At 36.0% G+C, this 25,907-nt stretch overlaps 1 protein-coding gene across 1 annotated transcript in view; it reads left to right on the plus strand.

Annotated features, from left to right (window-relative positions):
* The window catches only part of CSMD1 (CUB and Sushi multiple domains 1), a 1,182,441-nt gene that overhangs the window by 806,368 nt on the left and 350,166 nt on the right, over positions 1 to 25,907 (plus strand). Inside the window, exon 10 of the mRNA XM_062571121.1 lies at positions 2,359 to 2,480. Within this exon, the coding sequence (XP_062427105.1) occupies positions 2,359 to 2,480 (122 nt within the window). The remainder of the gene's footprint in view (positions 1 to 2,358; positions 2,481 to 25,907) is intronic.

Genomic DNA, 25,907 nt, shown 5'->3' on the forward strand with positions numbered 1-25,907 from the left:
TTATTTGTATGTTATTATTAGAGTTTGCTTTCCTTTCAATATATTATTTTCAAATCTTTATTATGCTTTATTCCCTCCAGTAAACCACTAACAAAATAAGATATATTAGTCTGACATCTCTATTAAAATCTCAGACCAAAAAACAAGTTAGTTTGCTCAACCATACTTCTAAAATTGTAGCTAAATTTTCGCAACTGTTTATGGGTCAAGTCAGCCGATCCCTATAAGTCTTTTTTTTTTTCTTTTTTTTTTTTTCTCTCTGAACACAGATTAATGTTGTTTAGGCCAAATGATATATACTTCTGTTTGAATATTACAATGAACACTGCATGTAGTGCATGTTTGCAGACAGGGAGAGGTTAAAGAAAAAAGTTTTCCTTACAATAAGCTCTGTGTCCATAATCTTCCCAGTCCCCTTACTGACCTTGAACATGCCACTAAGCGTGGTACTCATGCATACATTTAGTAATACAATACACAATACAAAGAACTATTTATTGCATTTTGCAATTGATCATCTGCTTAGGGTTGAGAAGTTGTTAAGTTAAATGCAAGCCATTGCAAGCTTAATCACATCTTACTGAAGAAGCTGGACTTTGTACTTACTCTGGAATTCTGGCTAACAAAATGAGGAGGTGGGTTACGAAGCTGATGAATAATCACAAGACTGTCTTATCGTTGGCTAGGACCTTAATTACCACATTAGACAGCATGCAGTTCCAGTGACCGTGCTTGTCAGACAGCCACGTGCTGGAGGGCAGTGGGGTGTGGGGGGGGGGGAACTGAGGGCGCTCTAAACCCAAATCATCAGGCACATCCTGCAAGAAGGCAGGTCTAAAGAAAGCCATGAAATCAGGTCACGATCAGGGTGAGGGCAACCATGGTCAGACACAGTCTTGTGTCATCCCAAGATGGAGCTCAAATAAGGACTAACATCCCAGTCTCAAGCCCCTGAGCCCATGGGTAGGGGTTGTGAGTGGAGGCTCCACATGAGGCTTGTCAGGATCATTCAGGCCTATTAGTGCCCTCAGAGCCCTAACAATGCTAATGTAAGTGTTACTGGGTGTTTTGAACTCTACATAGAAACCTACCAGCAATTCATTCCTAATTTCTCTAAGTGGTATACAAGGCTACCCAACAATTTTTCTGCAACATTTTGCAGTACCTCCATTTCCCAAACAGACTTTTAGGCAGAGCTTCAACTGCAGAACCTGCTTGCAAGATACTCCAGGAACACCAGTGAGAAAGTGTGACTTGTCCTAGCTTTTTTTTCCTAGTGAATGACTAGAGAAGACAAGGTACAGACCATATTCTATGGCCTGTTGCCACCAGATTGCATCACTGATTTAGTGCCTGCTGTTGCAGACCTTGTGTAAGATTAATTAATTATATGTTAGTTGGGATGCTAGAGGTTTCTACCCGTTGCTGGTGTGAGAATGCCCTCTCTCAGTTTACATGAATCTGCTCTTGTTATTCTAGTAGTTGAGAGAATCTGTTTTGCTTGGAAGATGCGTGCCAAGCTTTCTATATGGTAGTAGAGAGCGTATAGTGACATACTTAAACATGAAGAGTTATGTTTTTCCACATCATAAGCATGGACAGCTTTTTAATGTTCCCCAGTGATACTTTGGTAGAATTACTTATGTGGATGAGAGGATTTTTGGCTGTTGCTGACAGAGATTGGTAAGAGAAGCTTAAATATGACGTCTGGAATGTAATTGAAATTTATTGAACTATATTAAGATAGCCAGATATTTTCACAGAAAACAATTCTGTGAGGTAAGGAAATGCTATAATTTCATTCTTCAAAATGGAAGCAGGTACAGAAAAAAGGTGAAAAGCAAAATTTTCAGAATTGCCAAAATTACATTAAGTGCTCTAGTCCAATTTTCAGGAAAGGAATGAACAAGCTTTAGTGAATGTAGTCATTCCTCTTATCAGCACTGAAATTAAAGTAACTGAAGAGTTTAAATTACATCAAAACTTAATGGGAATTATGCTGATAAATTCTGAAATTCAGATATTTAAAAATAAAAAGGTATAAAAGTACTTAAAAATGACGTGAGCTAGACTGTCAGTTTTAGCATCTTTACTTTAGATAGGAATTAAGTAATAGAAATATTAGATTGATTGACAGAAAAGTTCTAATTTGCATTGTCTATAGGTCATTTTCAGGATATTTCTGCCTGGATGAAACTTCTTCAAAGGCAGACTGTTACAGAATATATCAACATGATAATTATTTCACAACAAGTGATTGTTTAGCAATTGTATGTCAATTTTACAAAGTTTATTAAGAAGTGTGTACTGTAAAAAGCACCTGGTGGAAAGCATGTGATTTGATATTTGTCATTTTAGCTAGAACATGCGGTTCTAATTTACGTGGACCAAGCGGGATTATCACATCGCCAAATTATCCAGTCCAATATGAAGACAACGCACACTGTGTTTGGGTCATTACAACAACTGATCCAGAGAAGGTAAGCAGTTTGTCTTTGTCTTGGTTCAAACAACAGATTTTTTAAAAATATCTTAAAATATATATTTCAATAAATGTGTGAGCACATACAACTGTGTATGTTTGTCTAAACATGCAGATGACCAAAACACAGACGTTATAAAAGTCTGTCAGTGAATATCAGTTTATATTGGTGAAAATGTCCAGAGTAATAGATCTCAATTACAGTCTTCAAATTATAAATTCAGTTTCTAATGAAATACATAAAATAATATTCAAAATCATACACTGCTAAATGAGTTGATATCAAATTTCACAATTTGTAGCTGTGTGTTGACATAGCCTCCATTCAGTCTTAAAACAGGATAAAAAACAGAAATACATCAAATTTTTTTGTCTGCTATTGTTCTGTGTTTAATACCTGCATTTTCAAACTACTGTTTTCTAGTAGTGATTCTGAATACAAAATCATGAATAATTATGCATAAAATAATAGTCATAGTTCAGTATCCTTATACTGTAAGTACTAAGATGATTTTTTACTTCTATTTTTGTAAAATCAATATCCTTCCACAATAAATGACAAAAAGAGACCCCTATCTACCCCCTTAAAAAAATGAAAAATTAAAATATCTTTCACTTTTATATATTTTACTTTTCTGTAGTGAAATGCAGAATAAGAGTTGCCATAAGGTGTAGAATATAGAATCTATATGTATTTTCACCACTAGAAATCATTTATTTCAAATACTTTTTTTTTTTTTTTTTTTTTTTGAGGACTATATTCTTGACTTCATTAATATAGTTAAGGAAAAAATTGTTTAAATTTATCTCACTGTAAATTAATGAATGAGTTCAGTTGCAGAAAAGATCATTTTGCAGCATGCTATTGAGATGTAAGCATTGTTTCTTTGCAAAATTAGCTGAGTGTTTTATTTCACTTAAAATAAAGCAGACACAGTGCTTTGTATAAGCAGTAAAAGTGCATATGGAGGAAAAATAGGCAAAAGCACAAAATAATCATATTGTGGAACTTCCTAGTATAAAGGAAATTCTCTTCTCTGAAGGAAAGTGTGTCTTTTTCCAGCAGCAAACTATTATATTTTATTTTATATAGCAATTTAGAAGTGATTATTTGTGAATGACCTTTGACATTTAAAATTACTAAATCTTATAGAAAGTATTAAGACACTTGACATTTTTAAATATAAAGCAGTCAGACTATGAAAGATATCTGAAAAATACATCAACTCAAATGTATATTCAATAATATGTAAACCTTATTTGATTTGCAAATACAATGAGTTTTTATAACAGGAAAGTTAATTGTGTGTCAAAAAAATATATTAAATTACTGCTGAGAGTAGAGAGTCTTAGCAGCCTAAAGACTTTTGACTTAAAACTATTCCTGTAGCACATTTCTGTTAGATGTTTCTTCCCTTGACTTTTCAAGAAATTTAATGATTTTTTTCCCCATTTTTGATAAAGTGAAGACAGTAATCTCCTGGCTGATTTCAAGATACTGAGTGTGTAGTGCTATTTATTAAATTGTACGGAATATGTGTTTTCTATGGAAGCTCTGACATTTATGAAAAAAATAATTGTGAACAAAACTTATTTATGAATCAAAATCAGCCTACTACAATAATAAACAGGTTTTATTCATTTACTATAATATAACTGTTTTTAAATGAATTTAGAATTTCATTATGGTAGAGATCCATGAGTTAGCTTGGCATGTTAGTGTGACTTAGTGCTCTATTCACTGGGCTCTAAAAGACATTTTCAAGTGATCTGTGGGCAGGCTGATAGTTCAACAGCCACAAGAATACACTGAAGGAACTGCAGAACCAAAGAGATTGATGCTTAGTTATATCCAAAAGGAAGAGGTAGGAGAGCAATATTTGGAGCTTTCACACAGCAAAAAACCCACATTATTACATCCAGGTTTTTAAATGGAAAGTAGAGAGATATGATGGTAGACAAATTATAATCACAGTGTAGGAAGAAAAGGGAGGTTTGACTCTTTCAGTTCCAGGCTTCATTTATCAGACAAGATGAGCAATAGAGAATAAGACTTTTTATTAATTTTGAATTAGTCTAGCAGTGCAACAGAGGAAGATTTTTTTCTTAACTTCTTGTTTCTAGGAAAGATGAGTATTTGCTTTAGGAACATGACCATTATGAATGTAAAGTCTTCAAAAAAATCAAATGTTTAATTACATACACTCTTTTCAGGTTCTTTTTGTGTTCACAGTTGTTTTGTTTCCTTGAATTACTGAATCTAGATTGAACACATATCCTTTGAATAATAAAAGATGTGAAAGAAAATGCATTTATTTTACAAACTATTTGACTGAAATGGGACTTTATTCCTACTTCTTTCCAAAGAAATATATCTTGCAAGTATTTTGAAACCTAGGAACTATAAAAAATCAATTACTTCCTGTAAATTCATTTCTACATTTCAAAAATAATGGATTGATTTTTAGATGTGCTCAAATGTAAGATTTTCATAGCTGACTTTGTTGAAGTTATCAGTCACAGAACACTGGAAAATTGAATGTTGTATTGAAGATCTGATCTTAAGATCAGATTGAGGATCCTAGTTTTTTCCCTTCAGATATGAAAATTTTTATCAAAAAGCCCAGAGTCTGTTTTTATTTTCTTTTTAAAGTACAGAGACAGTTCATGACATGTTATTACTATATATTTTAGATTTGTTTTGGCTAACTCCAACAATGTATTCATGTCCTTTTGTCTGGTTAGTTTACACATAGCATTTTACAAGACAATGTTTCTTCTTGAATGATTAGTCCTATAAAACACTTTCCTAAAACAATTCATATTTAAGGAGTAAGAAAGTTGTGTATTTCAGGTATTACTCATTCAAAAAAATTATTTATTGTAACGTGAATTTGTTTTAGTAGATGAACCAAAACATTTTCTTCATCCATGTCAACTGTTGTTTGGCAAGTTTCTATTGAAATGCTGCTATACTACATCATGAGAATTATAGCTTGGGATTTCATGTCCTGCTTACCTTATGGGAAGGGAAGGACCACATTTTTGCATGATATGCTTGAAACCCTTTTTATGCTCAAATGCAGGATACATCATGGAACATAAACATTCAGTGCAGTGTGGAAAAAGTAGTCTAAATGAAGAGGTGCAAAAAATGCAAAAAAATGGAATGTAATTTGCTAGAATCATTTTAAAGAGTAAATAAAAGATTTTGACATGTTACTTTTTCCAAATTTTCCAAATAAGGGGAAATTTTTAATTTCAGTTCAAAGTGAAAACAAAGTTTGCATTTCCCATGGGGACAGTAGTGTAGTTCCAGGCTTTTAACCAACCATATCAATATCATGATTAGTTCGATGTTTTTCTGTTTTCTTTTTTCTGAGTAATACAAAATTCTAGGTTAAGTTTAGTTATTCTCTTGTTCACAAGTATTTCTGTTAATGCTCTGCTTATTCCGAAGAGTTGATATTTCTCACTTACCATATTTGCTTCCTTTGGGTCCCACTATTGCAAATGCTAATCAGCATCCTACTGAGTCATTTATTAGAGTTTTAGTGCTTGCAAATACAACTTTATGGTACTCTTCTGACTCTTTGTCAAGTACCTGCTGTAAGTTATAAAAAATCTTGGTAACTGTGCTGTTTTATTTGCTAATCTTTTTAGAATAAGTTACTTTGGAATACTCCTCTTAAGTCTTACTGACTGGTTACTATTATCTGCTTCTTGTGCTTTATATAGCATTTTCAGTATGTCCTAAGTATGGATCTATCCCTCGCTGTTTCAATTCGTTCTTCCAAGATGTGCCATTCATAAAGCTTACTGCCTTGGATTCCCTGCTACTTTCCCTAGCCTGTGGTAACACTGCTAGATGCAAGAACTCTAGTTTTCAACTCCAATGTCTATAGGAGGGCAAGATTCAACGTTATTTCAGCAATTATTTCTGGTCTAGCATATTATTTTCCTGACTGACAGGGGATTTTGGGATAGCTAAAGGTAGTATGGTTGCAATAGTTAGTTCAATGATCTGGTAAAAAAAGTGTTTTACAGGTTTTTCTAAAGAATATATTTGCTCCATAGTACAAAGTGTAGATATTATATTAAATGTGCTTATGCCTAACAACTTTGTAATCTTTACAAAAACTTATTTTTTGGAGTTGCCCAATTAAAGACACTGAAATTAATTGGAGGGAGGGATAAAACACCCTATATGGTTTTACTGGGTTGAACCTTCATTTTTTCAATAAGGTTGGTTTATGTCATACGTTGTCACAAAAAAACCAGGTATTTCTGATTTACTGTCTTTCAAAACACAAAGCTAGGGAACTTCAGAAGAACATTCTCACTCAGAACAAATTTTCTCTGTTCATAGTTAGGGAACACAAATACTATTAATGTTGGTTTTGAGATAATTCATTTTGAGATTCATTCTTGTAGCATGTTCTAAAATAGAAGTTCTGCTAACTAGAATATGATAATAGGCAGATCTTGGGACTTGAGGTTACCTTGCCGATTTGTCAATTGGTAATCAAAATTTGCGATAGCTCAGCTCTGGTCCACTACTGACCTCCTTATTTTCCCCCATACAAAAAATATAATTCTGTGGTTCTTACTTCCATGCAAGTAGTTATATGTATGTAATAACCTACAAGGAATTAAGAATTTTTGTTTTGTAGACATTAGTTCCAGTTAGATGATATTATTGATTTATATTGTTTAATATTATAGCATTATTTGTAAAGAATGTTTATAAATAACCCACTTTTTGAAAAATTAATCACAGGCAGGTACTGGTCAGATTATGCTACCACAAGTAATAGGATGTTTACCAGCATGTCTGATTGCTGCAGCACCCAGCAGTCTTACGTTATACTCTGACTGGGGAAGAAGTCTCTCGCTGAGCAGCAGCTATCTCGTTCCTATAGAGATTACCAGGCTGCTGCCCTGGTAATGACTTATAGCTGCAGAACCTCCCCTCTTCTACTCTACCACAGAGTAGTAGGCCACAAATTTGCTTAGCCTAAACTTATGTCTCTTCTGTTGTTATGCAGTACACCTTCTGCCTTTCTCTGTGAAGCTTCTGGCATGCTTTCAAAGTTTGGGCAATATCTGAAATTTAGAATGTAAACCTTGTTTATATATTCAAAGGGAATTTTCTGAAATAAAAAATTATATTCCAAAAATTAACATTTTTCCACCCTTTTCCTCCTGTTCCTGTGATGAACTTAGGAAAACAAACACCAAATTAATTTTATTTTGTTGAAATTTGGGTATTGCAAAGATTGGCAATTTTGATTCTCATTAACAGTAACAGCTACAATTCTTTATAGCAGTTATAACAAATAGAATTGAAATTTTTATTCAGAGTTCCAGTTCTTCAAACATATAATTACTTTAAGACAGTGAAAAATGATATTATAATCAGTGGGACCACTCAGATCCTTAAAATTAAGCCTGTGTATAATCTTTAAGGGAATAGGCCTTATTTTCTGAAAGGAAAGATAAATCTATACATGAAAACTTGATCATATACCTTGTTTATTTTCATTCTTTATCACTGAAAATGCATAGATCTTTTAAGACCTACTTACAAAAATTTTCTATTGTGTATTCTTGAAAATGTACAGGCTCATTGCTACTGAATTACTCTAATTCTCTTTCATAAGTCTGAGGATTTAACAGAGTGGGGAGAAAGGTCACTGAATTCATAGAAGACTCATCTGTACATCTTGTGCCCTCTAGATCATATACGTACCCTGAGAATTCTGTGAAAAGATGGGTTCTCATGGTATATTGAAAATAAAAGTCCAATTTTGTATATTCTTTTTTCCTTCACACAGCATTAAAAATAAAATTTGTGCCATATTTAAATATGCTCAAAAGTTTGTACCACTGCACATCAATTGTTTAGAAAACCATTGTCTCTCTACAAAATACGTGAGAATGAAAGTCATTTTGATATTAGATTTTGGAAATAAAATGTATTTGTAGGTTTTTTTCTACCTTTCTGTTTTGAAGAGCTATGTAGAGATTATTTATTGTGTTAAATCAACAAAATACTTGGTTGAAAAAAATTGATATTACAGCAAGCCAAAACAAATGTTAGTGTTTTGTACTGAGAGGCAGGCTGATCTGCCTTCTGGATGGGTGTTTCTCTCTTCCTTAAATGTAGGGATAGCTGCAGGTAATTAGGCTCATAACTTTTTCTTTAAACATTCTTAATATTTTTCTTGAAAATGTGTTGTTGAATGAGTGACATAGATCTCTGCTTTAGTTATGTCACTGCTTATCCTGCCCTGCTAAGTTGTTTCAGCTTATAGCGATTCGATTTCTTCTTTTTTTTTTTTTTTTTTTTTTTTTTTTTTTTTTTAGAACTCCTACAAAAATTCTAGGACTTCATTATACAAACAATACTATTCAAATCTTTACTATGATCTCTTCAGCTAATGATACCCCTGGGTAAATTCACTATAACTTAATTTACTGAGTTAATATTACATTTAAACTATTCAAAAGTATAATTGTTTATAATGCTTTAAGTTCTATTATTATTTAGAATAAATTACTTATTACTGTGAAGAAAAACTTTATATACACATTATACTAGAAGTATATCAACTTTTCATCAAAAAGCTTAAGATGCTCAGTCACTACTGGTGAGCAGTGTCACTGAATTCGATGAGACCATGGATATGAATAAGCTTTGAATTATGCCTAAAATGATTATTATTAGGATCATTTGCTACAGTATTCTGTATTTAGAGAGACCTTCAGCTGTGTGTTCGATAAAAGATATGAGCCTTTGTTGCCAGAACATCTAATTTTGATCCAAGGAGCATGAAAAATACTTATATTTAATATAATTACATTATAATATATTATATTTAATTCAATACTTATATTTAATAAATACTTATATTGAATTTACCTATTGCATTAAAACTACTAAGATGTATTTGATACCTAATTCTAGAGTTGGTGATTTTGTTTCTGTTTAATTCTAAGCTGATATTTTATATTGATATTTCCTTTTCAAATGAATTTCTTATGAATTTAATACCATTGTTACAAATTCCATTTTTGTAGCTGGTTATACTGTAAGGAGCAATTTTTTAAAATATATAGATTATCTCAATTACCTAGTTCAATTTTATTGGCCAAAGAATGTACAGAACTGTGTAAGTTTAATTTTTACACAATAGTAACAGAATTTGTGTTAGTATATGAGTTGTTTGGACTACGCTCAGTAAAGGCAAATGGATTAATTAAAGGTATGAAGCTAAGAAGTATTATTTGAAGTGTGGACACTTCTAGTCAAAAGTATTTTGGGTTCATTTTGTTATAATTACCTAAAGTAAAAAAACAAACACTAGCCTCTTCAATTTTGCATGTCCAACATCCTGCTTAATGACATTTAACTAGTGTGCTTTAACTTTATATTTCGTTATTACTCTTTATTTTAGTATTTATTACTTCTTTATTTTATTCTTTGACCCTATCTGCACAGACGCTTTCCTTGAGAGAAAGTATTTTTGCTTCTGACTATGAAGCTATATGAAGCTATACTATAATTTGAGAACCCTCTGAATAGTTTGTAAGTTCTGTTCATAGATTCACAGAAAGTATAAATGATGAGTTATCCGCAATATTTTCTTCATCTTAGTCTTCTCAGTTGGCTTCTGACAACCAGTTACTGCCTGGTGTTAAATGATATGAAATATAACACCTAAATATTTTGTGACCTTAAACTTCTTTATGCTTCTTTTACTGGAACAATGTCTGCAATTTTAGAGAGATATGACATGATAGACTAAAGTTTCAGCCATTTTAGAATTTGCTCACTTTAATGGCTTTTTTTGTTTCACTCAGGTCCCTTTAAAAATGACTAGGATTTCAGGTATTAAAAAACCAAATATTGGTTAAATTCCCACTTACATTGAAGTAGACCTGTGGGGTTTTCCTTGCCTTGCCTTCCTTTTTATATCATAGAATCAGTAAGGTTGGAAGGGACCTCTGGAGATCATCTAGTCCAACCTCCCTGCTCAAGCAGGGTTACCTAGAGCATGTCAGACAGGGTTGCATCCAGGCGGGCTGTGAAGATCTCCAGAGAAGGAGACTGCACAACCTCTCTGGGCAACCTGTGCCAATGCTCTGTCACTCTCACAGGGAAGAAATTCCCCCTCACGTTCAGGCGGCACTGCCTGTGCCTCAATTTCTGCCCATTGCCTCTTGTCCTGTCACATGGGACAACTGAAAAGAGTTTGTCCCCGTCCCCTTGACACCCTCTCTTTGGGTACTTGTACACATTGATAAGATTCCCCCCTCAGTCTTCTCTTCCCAGGCTAAAGAGGCCCAGCTCTCGCAGCCGTTCCTCATAGGACAGATGCTCCAGCCCTCTGATCATCTTTGTAGCCCTACGATGGACTCTTTGCAGTAGCTCCATGTCTCTGTTGTACTGTGGAGCCCAGAACTGGACACAGGACTCAAGATGAGGCCTCCCGAGGGCTGAGTAGAGGGGCACGATCACCTCCCTTGACCGGCTGGCAACACTCTTCCCAATGCACTCCAGGAGACCTTTGGCCTTCCTGGCCACAAGGGCACATTGCTGGCTCCTGGTCAACTTGTCATCCACCAGCACTCCCAGGTCCTTCTCTGCAGAACTGCTCTCCAGCAGGTCAGCCCCCAGTTTGTACTGGTGCCTAGGGTTATTTCTCCCTACGTTCAGGACTCTGTACTTGCCCTTGTTGAACCTCATGAGGTTCCTCTCCGCCCAACTCTCCAGCCTGTCCAGGTCTCTCTGAATGGCAGCACAGCCCTCAGGTGTGTCAGCCACTCCTCCCAGCTTGGTGTCATCAGCAAACTTGCTGAGGAGGAACTCTGTCCCCTCATCCAGGTCTTTGATGAAGAAATTGAACAGGATGGGATCCAATACTGAGCCCTGGGGGATGCCACTAGCCACAGGCCTCCAACTAGACTCCACGCCACCAATGACGACCCTCTGAGCTCTGCCTTTCAACCAATTCTCAATCCTCCTCACTGTGCACTCGTCTAACCCACACTTCCTGCGCTTCTCTAGGAGGATGTTATGGGAGACAGTGTCAAAAGCCTTGCTGAAGTCAAGGTACACAACGTCCACTGCTCTCCCCTCATCTACCCAGCCAGTCGTGCCATCATAGAAGGCTGTCAGATTGGTTAAGCAGGATTTCCCCTTGGTGAATCCATGCTGGCTACTCCTGATTACCTTCTTCTCCTCCATACGTCTGGAAATGACATCCACAATGAGCTGTTCCACCACCTTATCAGGGATGGAGGTGAGGCTGACCAGCCTAGTGTTGCCTGGGTCCTCCTTCTTGCCGTTTTTGAAGACTGGAGTGACATTGGCTTTCTCCCAGTCCTCAGGCACCTCTCCAGCTCTCCAGGACCTTTCAAAGATGATGGAGAGTGGCTTGGCAACAACATCCGCTAGGTCCCTCAGTACCCATGGGTGCATCCCATCCCGGCCCATGGATTTGTGGATGTCTAGCCTGCCCAGAAGATCTCTAAACCTTTCCTCCTCAACCAAAGGAAAGTCTTCCCTTCTCCGGACTTTCTCCCTCATGTCCAGGCTGCAGGATTCCTGAGGGCTGCCCTTAGCAATGAAGACTGAAGCAATGAAGGCATTCAGTAACTCTGCCTTCTCTGTATCCCTTGTCACCAGGGCCCCCGCCCCATTCAGGAGCGGGCCCACATTTTCCCTAGTCCTCCTCTTGCTGCTGATGTATTTGAAGAAGCCCTTCCTGTTGTCCTTGACATCCCTTGCCAGACTCAATTCCGACTGGGCCTTAGCCTTCCTCGCTGCATCTCTACATACTCTGACTGCATTCCTATAATTCTCCCAAGTAGCCTGTCCCCTCTTCCACATTCTGTGTACTTTCTTCTTCTGTCTGAATTTGGCCAGGAGCTCCTTGCTCACCCATGCAGGTCTCCTGCTGCTTTTGCTGCACTTCTTACTCATAAGGATGTGCCGCTCTTGAGCTTGGAGGAAGTCATGTTTGAATACTAGCCAACTCTCCTGGACTTCCTTCTAGGGCCTTAACAAATGACACTCCACCAATTAGGTCTCTGAAGAGCCCAAAGTCCGCTCTCCTGAAGTTCAGGGTTGCAATCCTCCTTGTTGCCTTACTTCTTTCCTGCAGGATCCTGAACTAAACCATCTCGTGGTAACTGCTATTTGCCTAATCAAACAGTATAATTTAGAACACAAAGTGTAACTAAAGTGATTTTATAGGAAAGCCATTGTTGTAGCATAACAGTGAGAAGTTCTAAAGTATGGTACAAGACTTCCAGGGTAGCCTTGGCTCTGTGCAATGTCATAGATGCATCTCAGCAATAAATAACAGAGTTCATATGTCTTAACACAGCAGGTAAAATGTATTTGCAAGCCAACTGGAAAAGATCATGTTAGGTATAGCTCAGCACATTATATGTTCATCCTCAGTTTGAATTCAAATACATAAACTGTAACACAGAATTATATGTATGTGCAGCTGATGATAAAAAATATTGCATATTGAGTAAAAGCAAGTATACGTATTATTTTTTAAACAGAAGTAATTATTTAAGTCATATTTTTGACTGTATTCTATTTTCTGTATATATATATATTATGTATTTATTATTATTTTTTGTTAATAATATTGATATTTCTACCTTTCAAGACATCATGAGAGTGAAGTGTAGTAGGAAGTGTAGTAGCATAGCTTCTGGATACTATTTTATTAAAAAGATTACTGAAGCTTTATTGGATGATGCTGTAACAGAAGTAGGGCTGGAGTAAAAGACTCAGTTCTCACATTATAGACATTTAGGATAGAATTTAATTTGCACGTGAGTGCTACACATCTAATCTCTAATTATGCTTGATTAAAATCTGTTCCATACAGTCAGTAGAGCCAAGACTCATATCATATCATCAAATTCATCATATCCACCTGTCCACTACTGGCTGATCAACTACATCACAGTTTGGACTCTTACTGAATCAGAACCAAAAGGGTTTAAGGCACTTTGAATTTCAGCAAATAATACTTTAATATATATTCAACTTGGTGAGTATACAAAGTGTGTTGTTTTAGATGGAGGATATTCCTCATAGATTGAATGGGAAGGGTCCTATAATCAGCAGCATACCTCATGATGATGGAAAATATCAGAGTAGGAATACACCAGACTCCACTGAAAGAAAATGCCCCAAAGGATCTTGTTTATCTTCTCCTTTAATGTGTCTAATTTCAAATATGAGCCCTTTTGTAAAACTGATATTCCTAAATCAGAACTGGTTCCTGCATTGATTTTAAGTGTCTCCTTTGTGAATTTATTAGAAGGAACTTTGATTCTCACTTTCTTTAAAAAGATAAATGGAGGTAATGAAGGAAGAAGGAGACTTGGGATCAGTACTTGTCTCATGATGAAACAGTTCAAGTATTTTCAAATTTTCTGCTGCATGGGAATGTGCTGCATTTTCTGGTGTATGGGCAAAGCTAACTGAAGGAGCACACCTACTGCTCCTGACATTATTTCTGGTAGTATTTGCTTTATTTACTTTTCTCAGATGATTGCTAATGTTAACTGTAGGAACACATCCAACTCTCAAGCTTTTTCCCTCCTCAAGAAACAGCTGCAAATACATGCTGATGGTTACATTCTTGTTTCTTACTTTCCCTCTGACCTTCCCTTTTGCATCCTGTCTTAGAATGGAGGCAGTAGTTACTACTAAGCTTTATGTTTACCTTGGTGTCCAGTGTCATTAGACTGGTTTTCAGGATATCAGCTATGTCTACTATCCCAAGATTTAGCTGTGAGCTGTCAATTTTATGAGCCTCTGATAGGTCTAAGTATGACATACTGAGTTGGAAATGACAATTTGGGGGCGGAGGGGAAGTAGAGCTTTTTAAAAGAAGTTATAGAAGCATAGAAATGAAGAAATGGTCAATCTCAAGACAGAGTCTTAGGAATATCTTTGTTATCTTAGAGCTAACAATAGAACCATATTCCAGAAAGATTGGTGATATATAGTAGATGCTCTTGAAGACAAACAAAACGTTTAGCTTCAACACAGAGGGAATGTATTAGGATGTGACAAAATTTTAAGTGACAATATTAAGTCATATCTACATGGCTTAGAGGAAACCATTAAAAAACAAAAAAGAACATTGTTAAATACTTTTAAGTTCTAATGCTTCAGTTTTCTCATATACTAATGTCAGGTCAAGGACAAGGAAAATAAGTTTTCTCTTTCAAAAGAGGGCAATATGCAATATATTCACTATGAAATGTTTATACTGTACCTTCCAAGATAAGAATTATACAAATACATTACTGTCACTATTAAGCTGAAAAATTACTGCACTGAAAGTGATCTGTATTTGCTTTCCTCACAGAAGTACTCTTCCTGTCTGACTGGGCCATTAAATTATTTATTAATTTAGCCTATTTCTTGGAAAACAAAAAGAGACTACGCCTCCTTGAATCTATTTATTTGATACTTAAAATATTCACCTATTCAAAAAAAAAGAAAAAAAAAGAGAAGTATTTAATATAAGAATACATTTTTGGTTTGTTTTTACAGGTACCGGAGGTGATCCTTAAAATGTAGAACCATCAACATAACAAATTCCTTATACTTTCATCATTGGTATTCATCCTTATCTAGCTATATATGTACTTCCTTTGTTGCTGAAAAATTGATTGTTGCCTCCAGCTTTTTCCTTAGAAGAATGTAACTGCTGAGAGTGCACTTAGAAACCCCTTTCTTCAGTTCAAATATACCAGCTTTGTCTGTTCAAAGGTCTCATACTTAATTATTTATTCAGAAGTAGTCTGAAAATTAGTGGGTAAATTTGGAAATTTTCTCTTTCCTCTATCATTTCCTTCCTTTTCCACCGTTATATTACTTCCTCTTTTATCTTCCTCTGCCTTAGTTTCTTCTTTTTTGCTGTTTTGACCTCAATCAGTATACTTCTTTAATCTTTTACCTTTAATCTCTTTTTTTTTTGATTTTCTATGTTTTTTTGTTTTCTATGATAATGAGAATGACATACATCCACATTTACTGTGCAAGGAGGCAAGTGCTATGGAGTAGTTTATGTACCTATAGTACTGGTTTACCTCACAGTAACATGTTCATTTGCCTTTCCTTGAGGCACAGATGGCCAAAGTTTCTTTGTGCATACTACTCACTGTTTATCTTCTCTTTAAAACCTTCCTTGAGTACCTTTTCTACTGGAAAGCTGCCAGCTTATAATTTATACATAAATAATAAGAAATTCTAAGGAATTTGCAGCTGCATATATTTATAGAAAAAATAAATTAAAAGGCATTAGTATTTTCTTAAAACTACTATAATTCTTTTCTATTTTCTTTAGAAATATTATAGATTTGGAATATGGCATCACTGCAAATAGAAGCCTCCAGGTATTTACATAATAAATTAGTGCCAGCACTTCATTTAATTAACACACTTTGCTGTATTGCTAAACAGGAGCTTCATATTATAAGTGAAGAGGCATTAGGGAGAATAGTAAATGGAGGACCAAATAAATCATCACACATAAGTCAAGATGTACATCACAGATTTCAGGAAAGAGATCTATATGAGGAAAGGTACAAGTATTTTTTGCACTTACTGGAAATTTTACTTAGTATAGGAAACATGATAGGGTTTGCAATAATTTATTACAGGATAAAAGCTTTTCTAAGTGCCATGTGGCATAGATAGCACTGGGGCTAATTTGATAGCTGAGAATCATCATGGGAAAAGTGTAACCTGTATTAATTTCTCCATAATTTAAAGCCTTTAACTGTGCTATCTAAACTAGATTTACTTTAGAATCTTTCTGTCCTCAAAGTAATGACTCAAAGGGTATTGTAGCCTAAGATCAAATTTCCCTCTTGGCTTTCATTAACTAAAAAAAGACTGGAATGATCCATGCTGATCATACCAGGTAGTCACAGCTCAGCAAAACTCTTCTTCAGCTCATTATATTGGTTCCTTCCAGTCAGGTTCTCCAAGCACTAAAGGAGAACATGAGTAGCCTTTATTGCAGGTTCTGCAGTTCCACATGTACAATCTGGACAAAATATCAGTTAAGGCATCAGGGAGGGTGATCCCACTGTATATTTGATGACTAGCACTGCAAAGTAGTGACAGAACAAGTAAACAAAAGACAAAACTCTTTTCAACATTGCTGGTGAGTAAGATGTATATTAAACAAAAGCCTTTGTGGGTCTCTGTGATCTCAACACTCATTTGCAGTAGGGAAAAAGTCAGTGACTGCAGAAGAACTTACAGTGTCCATAGTGAACATAACAACAGAAAAATCAGAAAGAGTTGATAGACACAGGAAGTTAAATGACTGTTCTAATTTGTTACCCATACCCATGAAAGTAACATGACAAACTTTTAATAGGTCATTTTATCTATAACAGATCTAGTAAAGCTTGGTTTCCTATGGATTTGTGCACTTTGTACTTTGCTTCTTTCTTGATCTACATGAGAATATCTCACATTTTGTTAGTTGTAATACCTCCCCAAGAATGTCTTGGGGAAGGTCTAAAGCTTTGACCATTCTGATTTGTCTGCTGCTGCCAAAGAGGATGTATAGTGGATATTCTTTCCTTACTGAAAGGGTATAGAAATTCATAGGGTCTAGAAATTAATTTGGGACATCTTCTCTTTCCATTGAGTTACTGACTTTCACAAGTCTTGTCTGAATGTAATTATCTTGAGACATTTACTCGTCTTTAAGTTTTGGTTGAGTTTGGCCAATAAATTGAAGATTACTGGAGAAGAAAGACTGAAAAGGAGACTGACAACAGACAGGATAAACAGAGTAAAGAGATACTACCACTCAATGATATCCTAGTCTTCATATATATGTTATACATATAGGATGTGTATCTATGCATGTAAACTTTTGCATCAATTCCCAGTGTGATGGGTTATTAATGTGTATAATACATTGCTGTGCAATAATGAGCTCAGCATCTGATGGAACAGTCTCAGTTCATCCTTTACCATTAGGTGTCTGAAATGACCAGTTGAATTCAGTGCATTTATGAGTGCTCAAGTGAAGCAGATTTCTGGGCCTCTTCTCTTCCTCTGGTAATACAGTGCATCCATAATGGATAGACATAATTCATCTCTTTATATTTCAGATATGAGCAAAACCAAAATCTGGCTAAGCAAGATTTCGTTTGAAAAAAGCACATGTAGAATCTGTGCTTTGTAGAACAGCATATTAAATAAGAGAAATTTAGTAGACAGACACTGAGGACTAAACAGGTTCAGTCTGATGTGAGTATTCCTTACAGTATTACATGCTGACAATGTTCTTCTTACTAACGGCAAGTGTTATATTACCTACATTTTCCTCAGTAGATGATCTATTAGAATATGCTAGATCAATAAACAGAACATTTTCTAAGTAAATTATGATCTGTGAGGCCATATCTCTAAAGTAATGTTGAAGCTGTGACTAGAATTTCCTTTTATGTTACTGATACGAATAATTTACTGCAACTGCAGTTTCAGAAGTCATAAATTATACTTTAAAATGTATTGACAACAGATTGACTTAAAAAAGTGTTACAGAAATGAAATACAAGGATAACGTCCACAAACTGATAAAATGGATGAAGTGGTAAATCATTGAATTTTTTTTCCTCTTCTAATAGAAAAAACTAAGAGGTCTGATTCAGGTTGGACAATTGCAAGAACAGAACCATATTACTCAGTGGAATATAATCTAAAAATTATTTACTAAGTAGGATGGGTATGTCAGGAGGATAGCAATTTATATTCTAAGATTTCTATTCTACGACACACAACATGCTCATATCACGTGGGGTCTAGACTCCAATACAATTTATTTGGCACTGTGAACCCGGGAGAACAGGACCCTCACCATAGCTGTACAGCTGGACCTCTACGCCTGGTCCTTCAACTTCAGGCTCTGCCTTTTATCAGGTGTTGGGCTTATGCCTATGGGTTCCTTCCCTAGGCTATTCTTACCACTGTTGATACTTTCTGTGTTAGGTTGTTGGCACAGAATGCCAGCGGCCTTGCTAATCAGGTAAACCCTGGACAATTGCTTCAGCTTTTTCCATTTCTATGGCTAATAAGTGATTGTCACCAGGGGGTCTATATCTATTACCTACTAGCCTTACATCCCACATATGTTACAAAAGCAGAAAGTTAGTTACCATTACATTATGAAGTTTGTCTATTGCTTATTTCTTTTTTCACCTCGTATCAGATTTATTCTAGTAAAATTATTCTAGAACTAGACAGACATAGTCAAAGTCTCACTTGTTTGGGTGGTGCTTCTGGGTGGCTTTCACCCCCTGATAGGGTCATTTAATTTACCAAATTAATAACTTGAGGTTTGACACAGCCACTAATATTGCTAACTATGGCTGAAGAATCTGCCTACCTTTTGTTGTTTTTTTTCTTCTTTCCTCTGATCTGAGGCTACCAAACATACCCTTTGAGAACTGGTACCCATGTATACTCCCAGATGATACAGTGTTTATGTTACTATTCAGTGAAATTTAGATAATTTAGTTGGAATTGTTTAGAAAATATTATAGGCCAAACAAATTTAAAAGCTACTTTGAAGTAAATAGAGACAAAAAATTCTATCCTAAAATGTGATCACAGCATGAATTAAGATAGGTATTAATCTTGCTCTGTGTATTGTTAACGGAATTCACGTAGATTAATGGGGTGATTTGTCAGCTACTTGATCCAAGAAAGATATGGATAAATTTAAAATATGTTAGAGCAAAAGAACAGTTGTTAAGTGGTTGATGAATTGAGTTCATTTTTTTATTCATTCATCTACAACAAGACTTAAGAAACACCAACACAAATAGCCAAAACCAAGATCAAACTCATCCTCGAATATGTACCAGGTGGAGTTTTACTCTTGTGCGCTCCTTTTTTTAGGGCCTTCAATTTGGCCTGCTTTACCTTCAAAAGTGATAATAGGTTTTAGGCATCAGGTCTACACATATTTAATGTTCATCTGCTGTAGTAGAAAATAACATCAAGTACTTACTGATCACATCTTTGGTTACTTCTTTTTTTCTGCAAAATTTTGACTTTGCCTCACTTTCCAGTGTCAGAAAGTAACTTATTTAAAGTTTTCTCTCATTTCATTTTTTTCTCTACATGTAACCTAACTCAGTGTTTCATTCTGTGTTCAATCTCACTCTATCTTTGATGGTTTGGGCAGAGCTTGCCAGTTTAGCCAACCCTTCTTTATTCAGCAATCATCTCAAGGTTTTACTCTTCATTTATTTAATAGGTAACTGTTATCCCTGTTCCAAGCTTGTTGGCCAGGATACAAGTGAATAGGTTCCAACATAGCACAGATGTTCTTTTGTAAATGGACCGGTAGAGAGTGCGGACTGGAGGGCAGGGAACCTTGCAGTTTTTGCACTGTTACATTGCCTTCATGATGAATTTGAGTAGTATAAACCAGAGTTCCTGAAGCACTTTTTAATCATAAAGTCACAGAAACAGCAGTTTCACAAAACCAAAGGAGAGCATATTAATATCATAAATGCAAATAAAGAGGAGGGAATAATGTTGCATGTTACCTTCCTATTCTTTGACTAGATTTTGTTTTTGTCAGGTAAATGTGTGCTGCGTATGTAATTTTTTAAAAGAAAGTTTTCTACCTTAAACTGTATAACCAGTCCCTCTGTATCCTCTTTGCTATTTTGTTTTCCTCTTTCTGGGAGAAAGCAGACATTTTGATCACTCTGGGCAGCAGAAACTCCCTTCTTAAATTTGTAAATGTAATGCCACTTTAATATGTGCTGTAGTGTTTCAAGAGATGGTATATATGAATATAATTTTTCAAGGCTTCCAGTTTACTGAAGCATTTCATCACATCAGTATAACAACCTTTGTGCTTGAAAACATTTCTTACCACTTTCTGCAAGTCCTTATCATGACAAGCTATATGTAATGGAGAAATCCAGAATACTTGGTGAAATTTCTCATCTGATCAAATTATTATCTCAGGGAAATATAACTTTGATCAAATAACACATGGATGACACTAAATCTTAAATCTTATTCTGTATCAATTACTGGATCACCCTTCCTTGATTAACTGGAATTTATTTTTAACCCAGTAAAGAACTCAGTAATTTAGATAAATTATCACTGGAATATAATTTACTTAGTAATTTCTGTAAAATATCCATGGAGCAAAGATCTCACTCATGTACCATGGCAGAGCATTCAGAGTTGAAGTGAGGCATAAACAGAACTTGGGGGAAGATATGTAGGTGTCTGTGGTTGCTAGGAAAGATTAAAATGGATGCCAGCTCAAATTTACTATTGAAATGGGCACAAGAAAATGACAGACCATATAGTGTGAAGTTTGTAAGCCACAGAAATAGGGAAATTAATTTTTCTCAGAACTTCATCAGGATGATAGTTATTCTTTTGCAGACTTTCAGTTTTGCAAGACACTAAACCTCTGGTGTCATGGAGTTCATGGACTTTGCAAAGGGAGAGACATGGAGCTGCTGGAGAGAGTCCAGCGCAGGCCTACGAAGATGATCAGAGGGCTGGAGCATCTGCCCTATGAGGAACAGCTGCGAGAGCTGGGCCTCTTCAGCCTGGGGAAGGGAAGATGAGGGGGGATCTTATCAATGTGTACAAGTACCTGAAGGGAGGGTGTCAAGGGGATGGGGACAAACTCTTTTCCATTGTCCCGTGTGACAGGACAAGAGGCAATGGGCAGAAACTGAACCACAGGAAGTTTCGCCTGAACATGAGGGGGAATTTCTTCCCTGTGAGAGTGACGGAGCACTGGCACAGGTTGCCCAGAGAGGTTGTGGAGTCTCCTTCTCTGGAGATCTTCACGGCCCGCCTGGATGCAACCCTATCTAACATGCTGTAGGTGACCCTGCTGAGCAGGGGAGTTGGGCTAGATGATCTCCAGAGGTCCCTTCCAACCTTACTGTTTCTATGATTCTATGATCATGCAGATTTTAGTCTCTGCTGAGGTAGTTCTAAGTATCATTCTCATTATTTCGTTATAAATATAAATATATGGTATTTTCAGAAACTAACAAAAAGATACCAGTGAATAAGAGAAAAAAAATGTATTTTATTTTTTCAGTCAGAATTCAGAAATTTACAGAATGAGAATCTAGGAACTGTGAATAAAGCTGAGAAAATAGGTTGGAAAACCCAGTTTTGTGAGTTCAGATGGATATCTTGCAAAAACTTACCTTTGCAGACCACCTGCAGAATCTCAGACTGGGAAAGATGAGGAGGAAAAGAGACAGAGGACAGAATCCTGATATTGGCTCCTGTTGTCCTTAAGAGACTAGATTAGGCTATGTCTACATCAGCAAGTTGTGCAGAACATTAAGTGTAGCTTCATATGGCAAAAGAGTAGGTCCTGAGGGCCTGAAGTCTGTACTACATGCATTTTCAAGGTTTTACCGTGGACTGGTTGTAATCCAGTTCTAAATGCCTGCTACTGGCTGGAAAATATTTTCCAGTTTAGTTTCATCCAGAAAGAACTTAGATTATCTGATCTGAGATTGCTCTGTGATGCAGACCAAAGCACCGTAAGTGGAGGCAGTCAGAGATTTCAGAAGTGCAGCTCAGAGCTAAGCACTGAAGTGAATGCGCTCTTAATCTTCTAGCACAACTGTCATAACACATTGGGAAGGCTGACGTTTGCATACACCTTGCACGTGCAGCATTGAATTGGGTCCATGGATGCACAAATGCTCTGAAATGTCCATGAAATATTTTTATTTTCTTCTTCAAATTCAAATACAAATCCAACCCAAGGACACAGTTTTAAAAGGTAGCTATTGCATTGCCTAGAAGTAATATATTGTTGCTGTTTGTTGTTTTTTTCCAAGGCAAAGAAGGCATTCGGGCAGAGTATGCACACAGGCACAGTATGCCTGTCGTGTACTAATTCAGAGCCTTTCACACTGTTAACCTAATCCCTAGTGCTGTTCTGTGTTATTAGTCTGCCAAATTAACAGCAAATGATCATTCTTTTTAATTGTATTGTAGATATTTTGAAACATTTTGATATCTGTGTTGTTTTTCTCTGTAATTGGATGCTTTCCTTTTTTTTTCTGATATTAAACAGACTTATTGGTAGATTATTCTTAACTTTAGTATGTCTCAGAAGCCATTGCATGTATGCTATTATGTGCAATTCTCTTGGAATAGTTCAAATATATTAAAATGAATTATTTTGTCTATATTAGCCAGTTATTAACAATGTAGAAACTGCAGTCTTCCTGCTGACTGTTACATTATCCGAAAGGAAAATACAAATTAATTGCATTTTCACCAAATAATATATTCATTAGTGTTGTTCTAGTTTGTCTATCCTTTATAATAGTCATTTAAATTTGGGAAAAAAACAATCTAGTAAATAAATGTTGTTGTGTAATTACTTTCACTTGAAGAAAACAATGAGGTTGTAATGTTTCCAAGGTAAATTTTTAGCTACTCCTGAAAACATTCCACTACTGCACTTGGCAGGAAGACTGAATTATTCTGCACATTTTAGTTCCATGAAAAGCAAATGAAGACATGAGACTGATAGTGTATGTTTTGCACTTGAAATCCAATTTATAGATCCAATGCATTCTTCTGGTTACCACTTTTAAAAATGAATTTTCCAAATGTGATTAATTTAAAGATTAAATACATATAGTCAGATGTCTACAGGTGTGCTAAGGGCACAATTATCTACCAGAGAGATCTGCTGTGCATTTTAAGATCCTTTAAGTTATTCTACTTTGCCTCAGATGTAGATCTATAAAGTCACAGATTTCGTATAGATCCTGTTCAATCTGCCAAACCATGTAGATGTCTCTGATAACTTAAACCATCTCCATTAGCACTAGATGCTGAAGGATGAAGTTCTAAGGTACGTTTAGACACACACAGGTATAACACTAAATTTAGGTGTTTTAGAGCTTATTTCAGTTACTTTGCCATAGACTTCTAGCACCTTTTGAAATACTTTTCTGGACTCCAGTTGCTACTTCAGAAAGTCTTCTCTGTCATGCATCTCACAGATCCTATATCTGCAGGCAATGTATGGACTGACGCTTGCACTTTCAAATGGCACTAGACGTTTATTTAGACTCATACCGAGTCCAGTCCTCACTCTTGATTTATGAAACAGAGTTTAGTTGACTTTAAATATGTTATTTCTTATATATAAAAGAATCATAATGCAGACCTTTCCAGTTGTGTCTAGTTTCTGCTGTGCAATCCTTTGGGTTTGACAAGTAGTGAGACCATTCAAAAACATTTTTTTTGCTTGTTCCCTTCTGATGCTTTACAAGTTATGTGGATGTGCTAAGTGTAGCTGTTTATAGCTGTTTCGAAGGTATTTGCTGAAGAATTCTGCTATAAAGGTCAATGACTACATAAGCTTTGAAATATTTTATATTGTACCTATGTTGGTTAGAGACTGTGTTCAGCAAAATTACTTTCAATTCACATTCTTTCAATAGGTCAATAAAAATATGATTCATGAATTAGATTTACGGCAGTGTGCTGAAATAATGAGGAAGGTGTTTGTTATTGATGTTCATTATAGCACTAGATTTTTGATAATTTAGTATGGGAACTTGAATTTTGATAAACTTTATAATCTAATTGTACCTACTGAGTGGATGGTTAGACTGTATGATACCCAGAGGATCCTTCCAGCTTGAATGATTCCGTAACTAGGAAAATGATTTCACTATGTAGAATACTTAATGTGTTCATTATATATGTATATATGTGTGTGTATATATATATGTGTGTGTGTGTATGTATGTGTTTGTGTGTGAATATTTATTTATTTCACAACTTTCTCTGATACTAGGCATTCATATCCATTCCTATAGATCTAATAAATATCAAACTTATCTTTTCAGTATAGTAATTACAGTTTATAGACAATGGATTATAGACAAGTATATAGAATTTAAGACATTTCAGCCTTCTACAGTAGAAATTATGATTTCTAATGGTGCTGATTATATAAGCAGAATTTTATTTGAAAAAAAAAAAAGTACCACAACAGGATTTTTTAAAAGACCTTAAAAATGTTTTACAATAAAATGTAACCATATACAGAAATTATAATTACTTGGTAAATTCCTCACAAAGGAGGATCTGCACCAAGAATTAGTACTTTCATGTTACCAGTTTTCTCCTCCTTCGAACTCTTAAGAAATGAGCTTCTAAAGATCATGGGTTATCTTTAAGATCCTCAATTAAGATTTTTTTCTTAATTAGGAAGACATTATAGTAATATTTAAACAAATTTATAAGAATTATAAGAATTTATAAGAATTATAAGTGCATATTGTTTTCATAATTATGTGAGAGAGCTGGGCAGAGAGGAAGCTCATGAAATTCAAAAAAGGCAAGTGCAGGGTCCTGCACCTAGGGAGGAAAAGCCCCATGTACCAGTACAGGCTAGAGGCTGACCTGCTGGAAAGGAACTGGCAATCTTGGTGGACAGGAAGTAAACCATGAGCCTGCAGTGTGCCCTTGTAGCTAAGGCCGATGGTATCCTGGGGTGCATTAGAAAGACTGCTGCCAGCAGGTCAAAGGAGGGGATCCTGTCCCTCTGCTCAGCCCTGGGGAGGCCTCATCTCAAGTACTGTGTCTAGTTCTGGGCTCCCCACTACAACAGAGACATGGAGCTACTGGAAAAAGTCCAGCGCAGGTATGAAGATGATTAGGGAATTGGAGCATCTGCCCTATGAGGAACGGCTGCGAGAGCTGGGCCTCTTCAGCCTGGGGAAGAGAAGACTGAGGGGGGAATTTAGTCAGTATTTATAAATACCTGAAGGGAGGGTGTCAAGAGGATGGGCCCAAACTCTTTTCAGTTATCCCATGTGACAGGACAAGAGGCAACGGGCACCAAATGAAATACAGACAGTTCCATCTGAATATGAGGAAGAACTTCTTTACTGTGAGAGTGACAGAGTACAGACAGGTTGTGGAGTCTCTTTCTCTGGAGATATTCAAGGCCCGGCTGGATGTGATCCTGTCTAAAATGCTCTACATGACCCTGCTTGGGCAGGGTGGGGGCTGCACTAGATGATCCCCAGAGGTCCTTCCAACCTCAACCATTCTATGATTCTGTGATTTATAGGCATGAGTAATATTTTGAGATGTGATTTAAATCAGTAAGGTTGGAAGGGACCTCTGGAGATCACCTAGTCCAACCTCCCTCCTCAACCAGGGTCACCTACAGCATGTTAAGGTTGCATCCAGGCGGGCCTTGAAGATCTCCAGAGAAGGAGATTCCACAGCCTCCCTGGGCAACCTGTGCCAGTGCTCCGTCACTCTCACAGGGAAGAAATTCCC

Source organism: Rhea pennata, chromosome 3 (assembly GCF_028389875.1).
Source record: "Rhea pennata isolate bPtePen1 chromosome 3, bPtePen1.pri, whole genome shotgun sequence".
Taxonomy (NCBI): domain Eukaryota; kingdom Metazoa; phylum Chordata; class Aves; order Rheiformes; family Rheidae; genus Rhea; species Rhea pennata.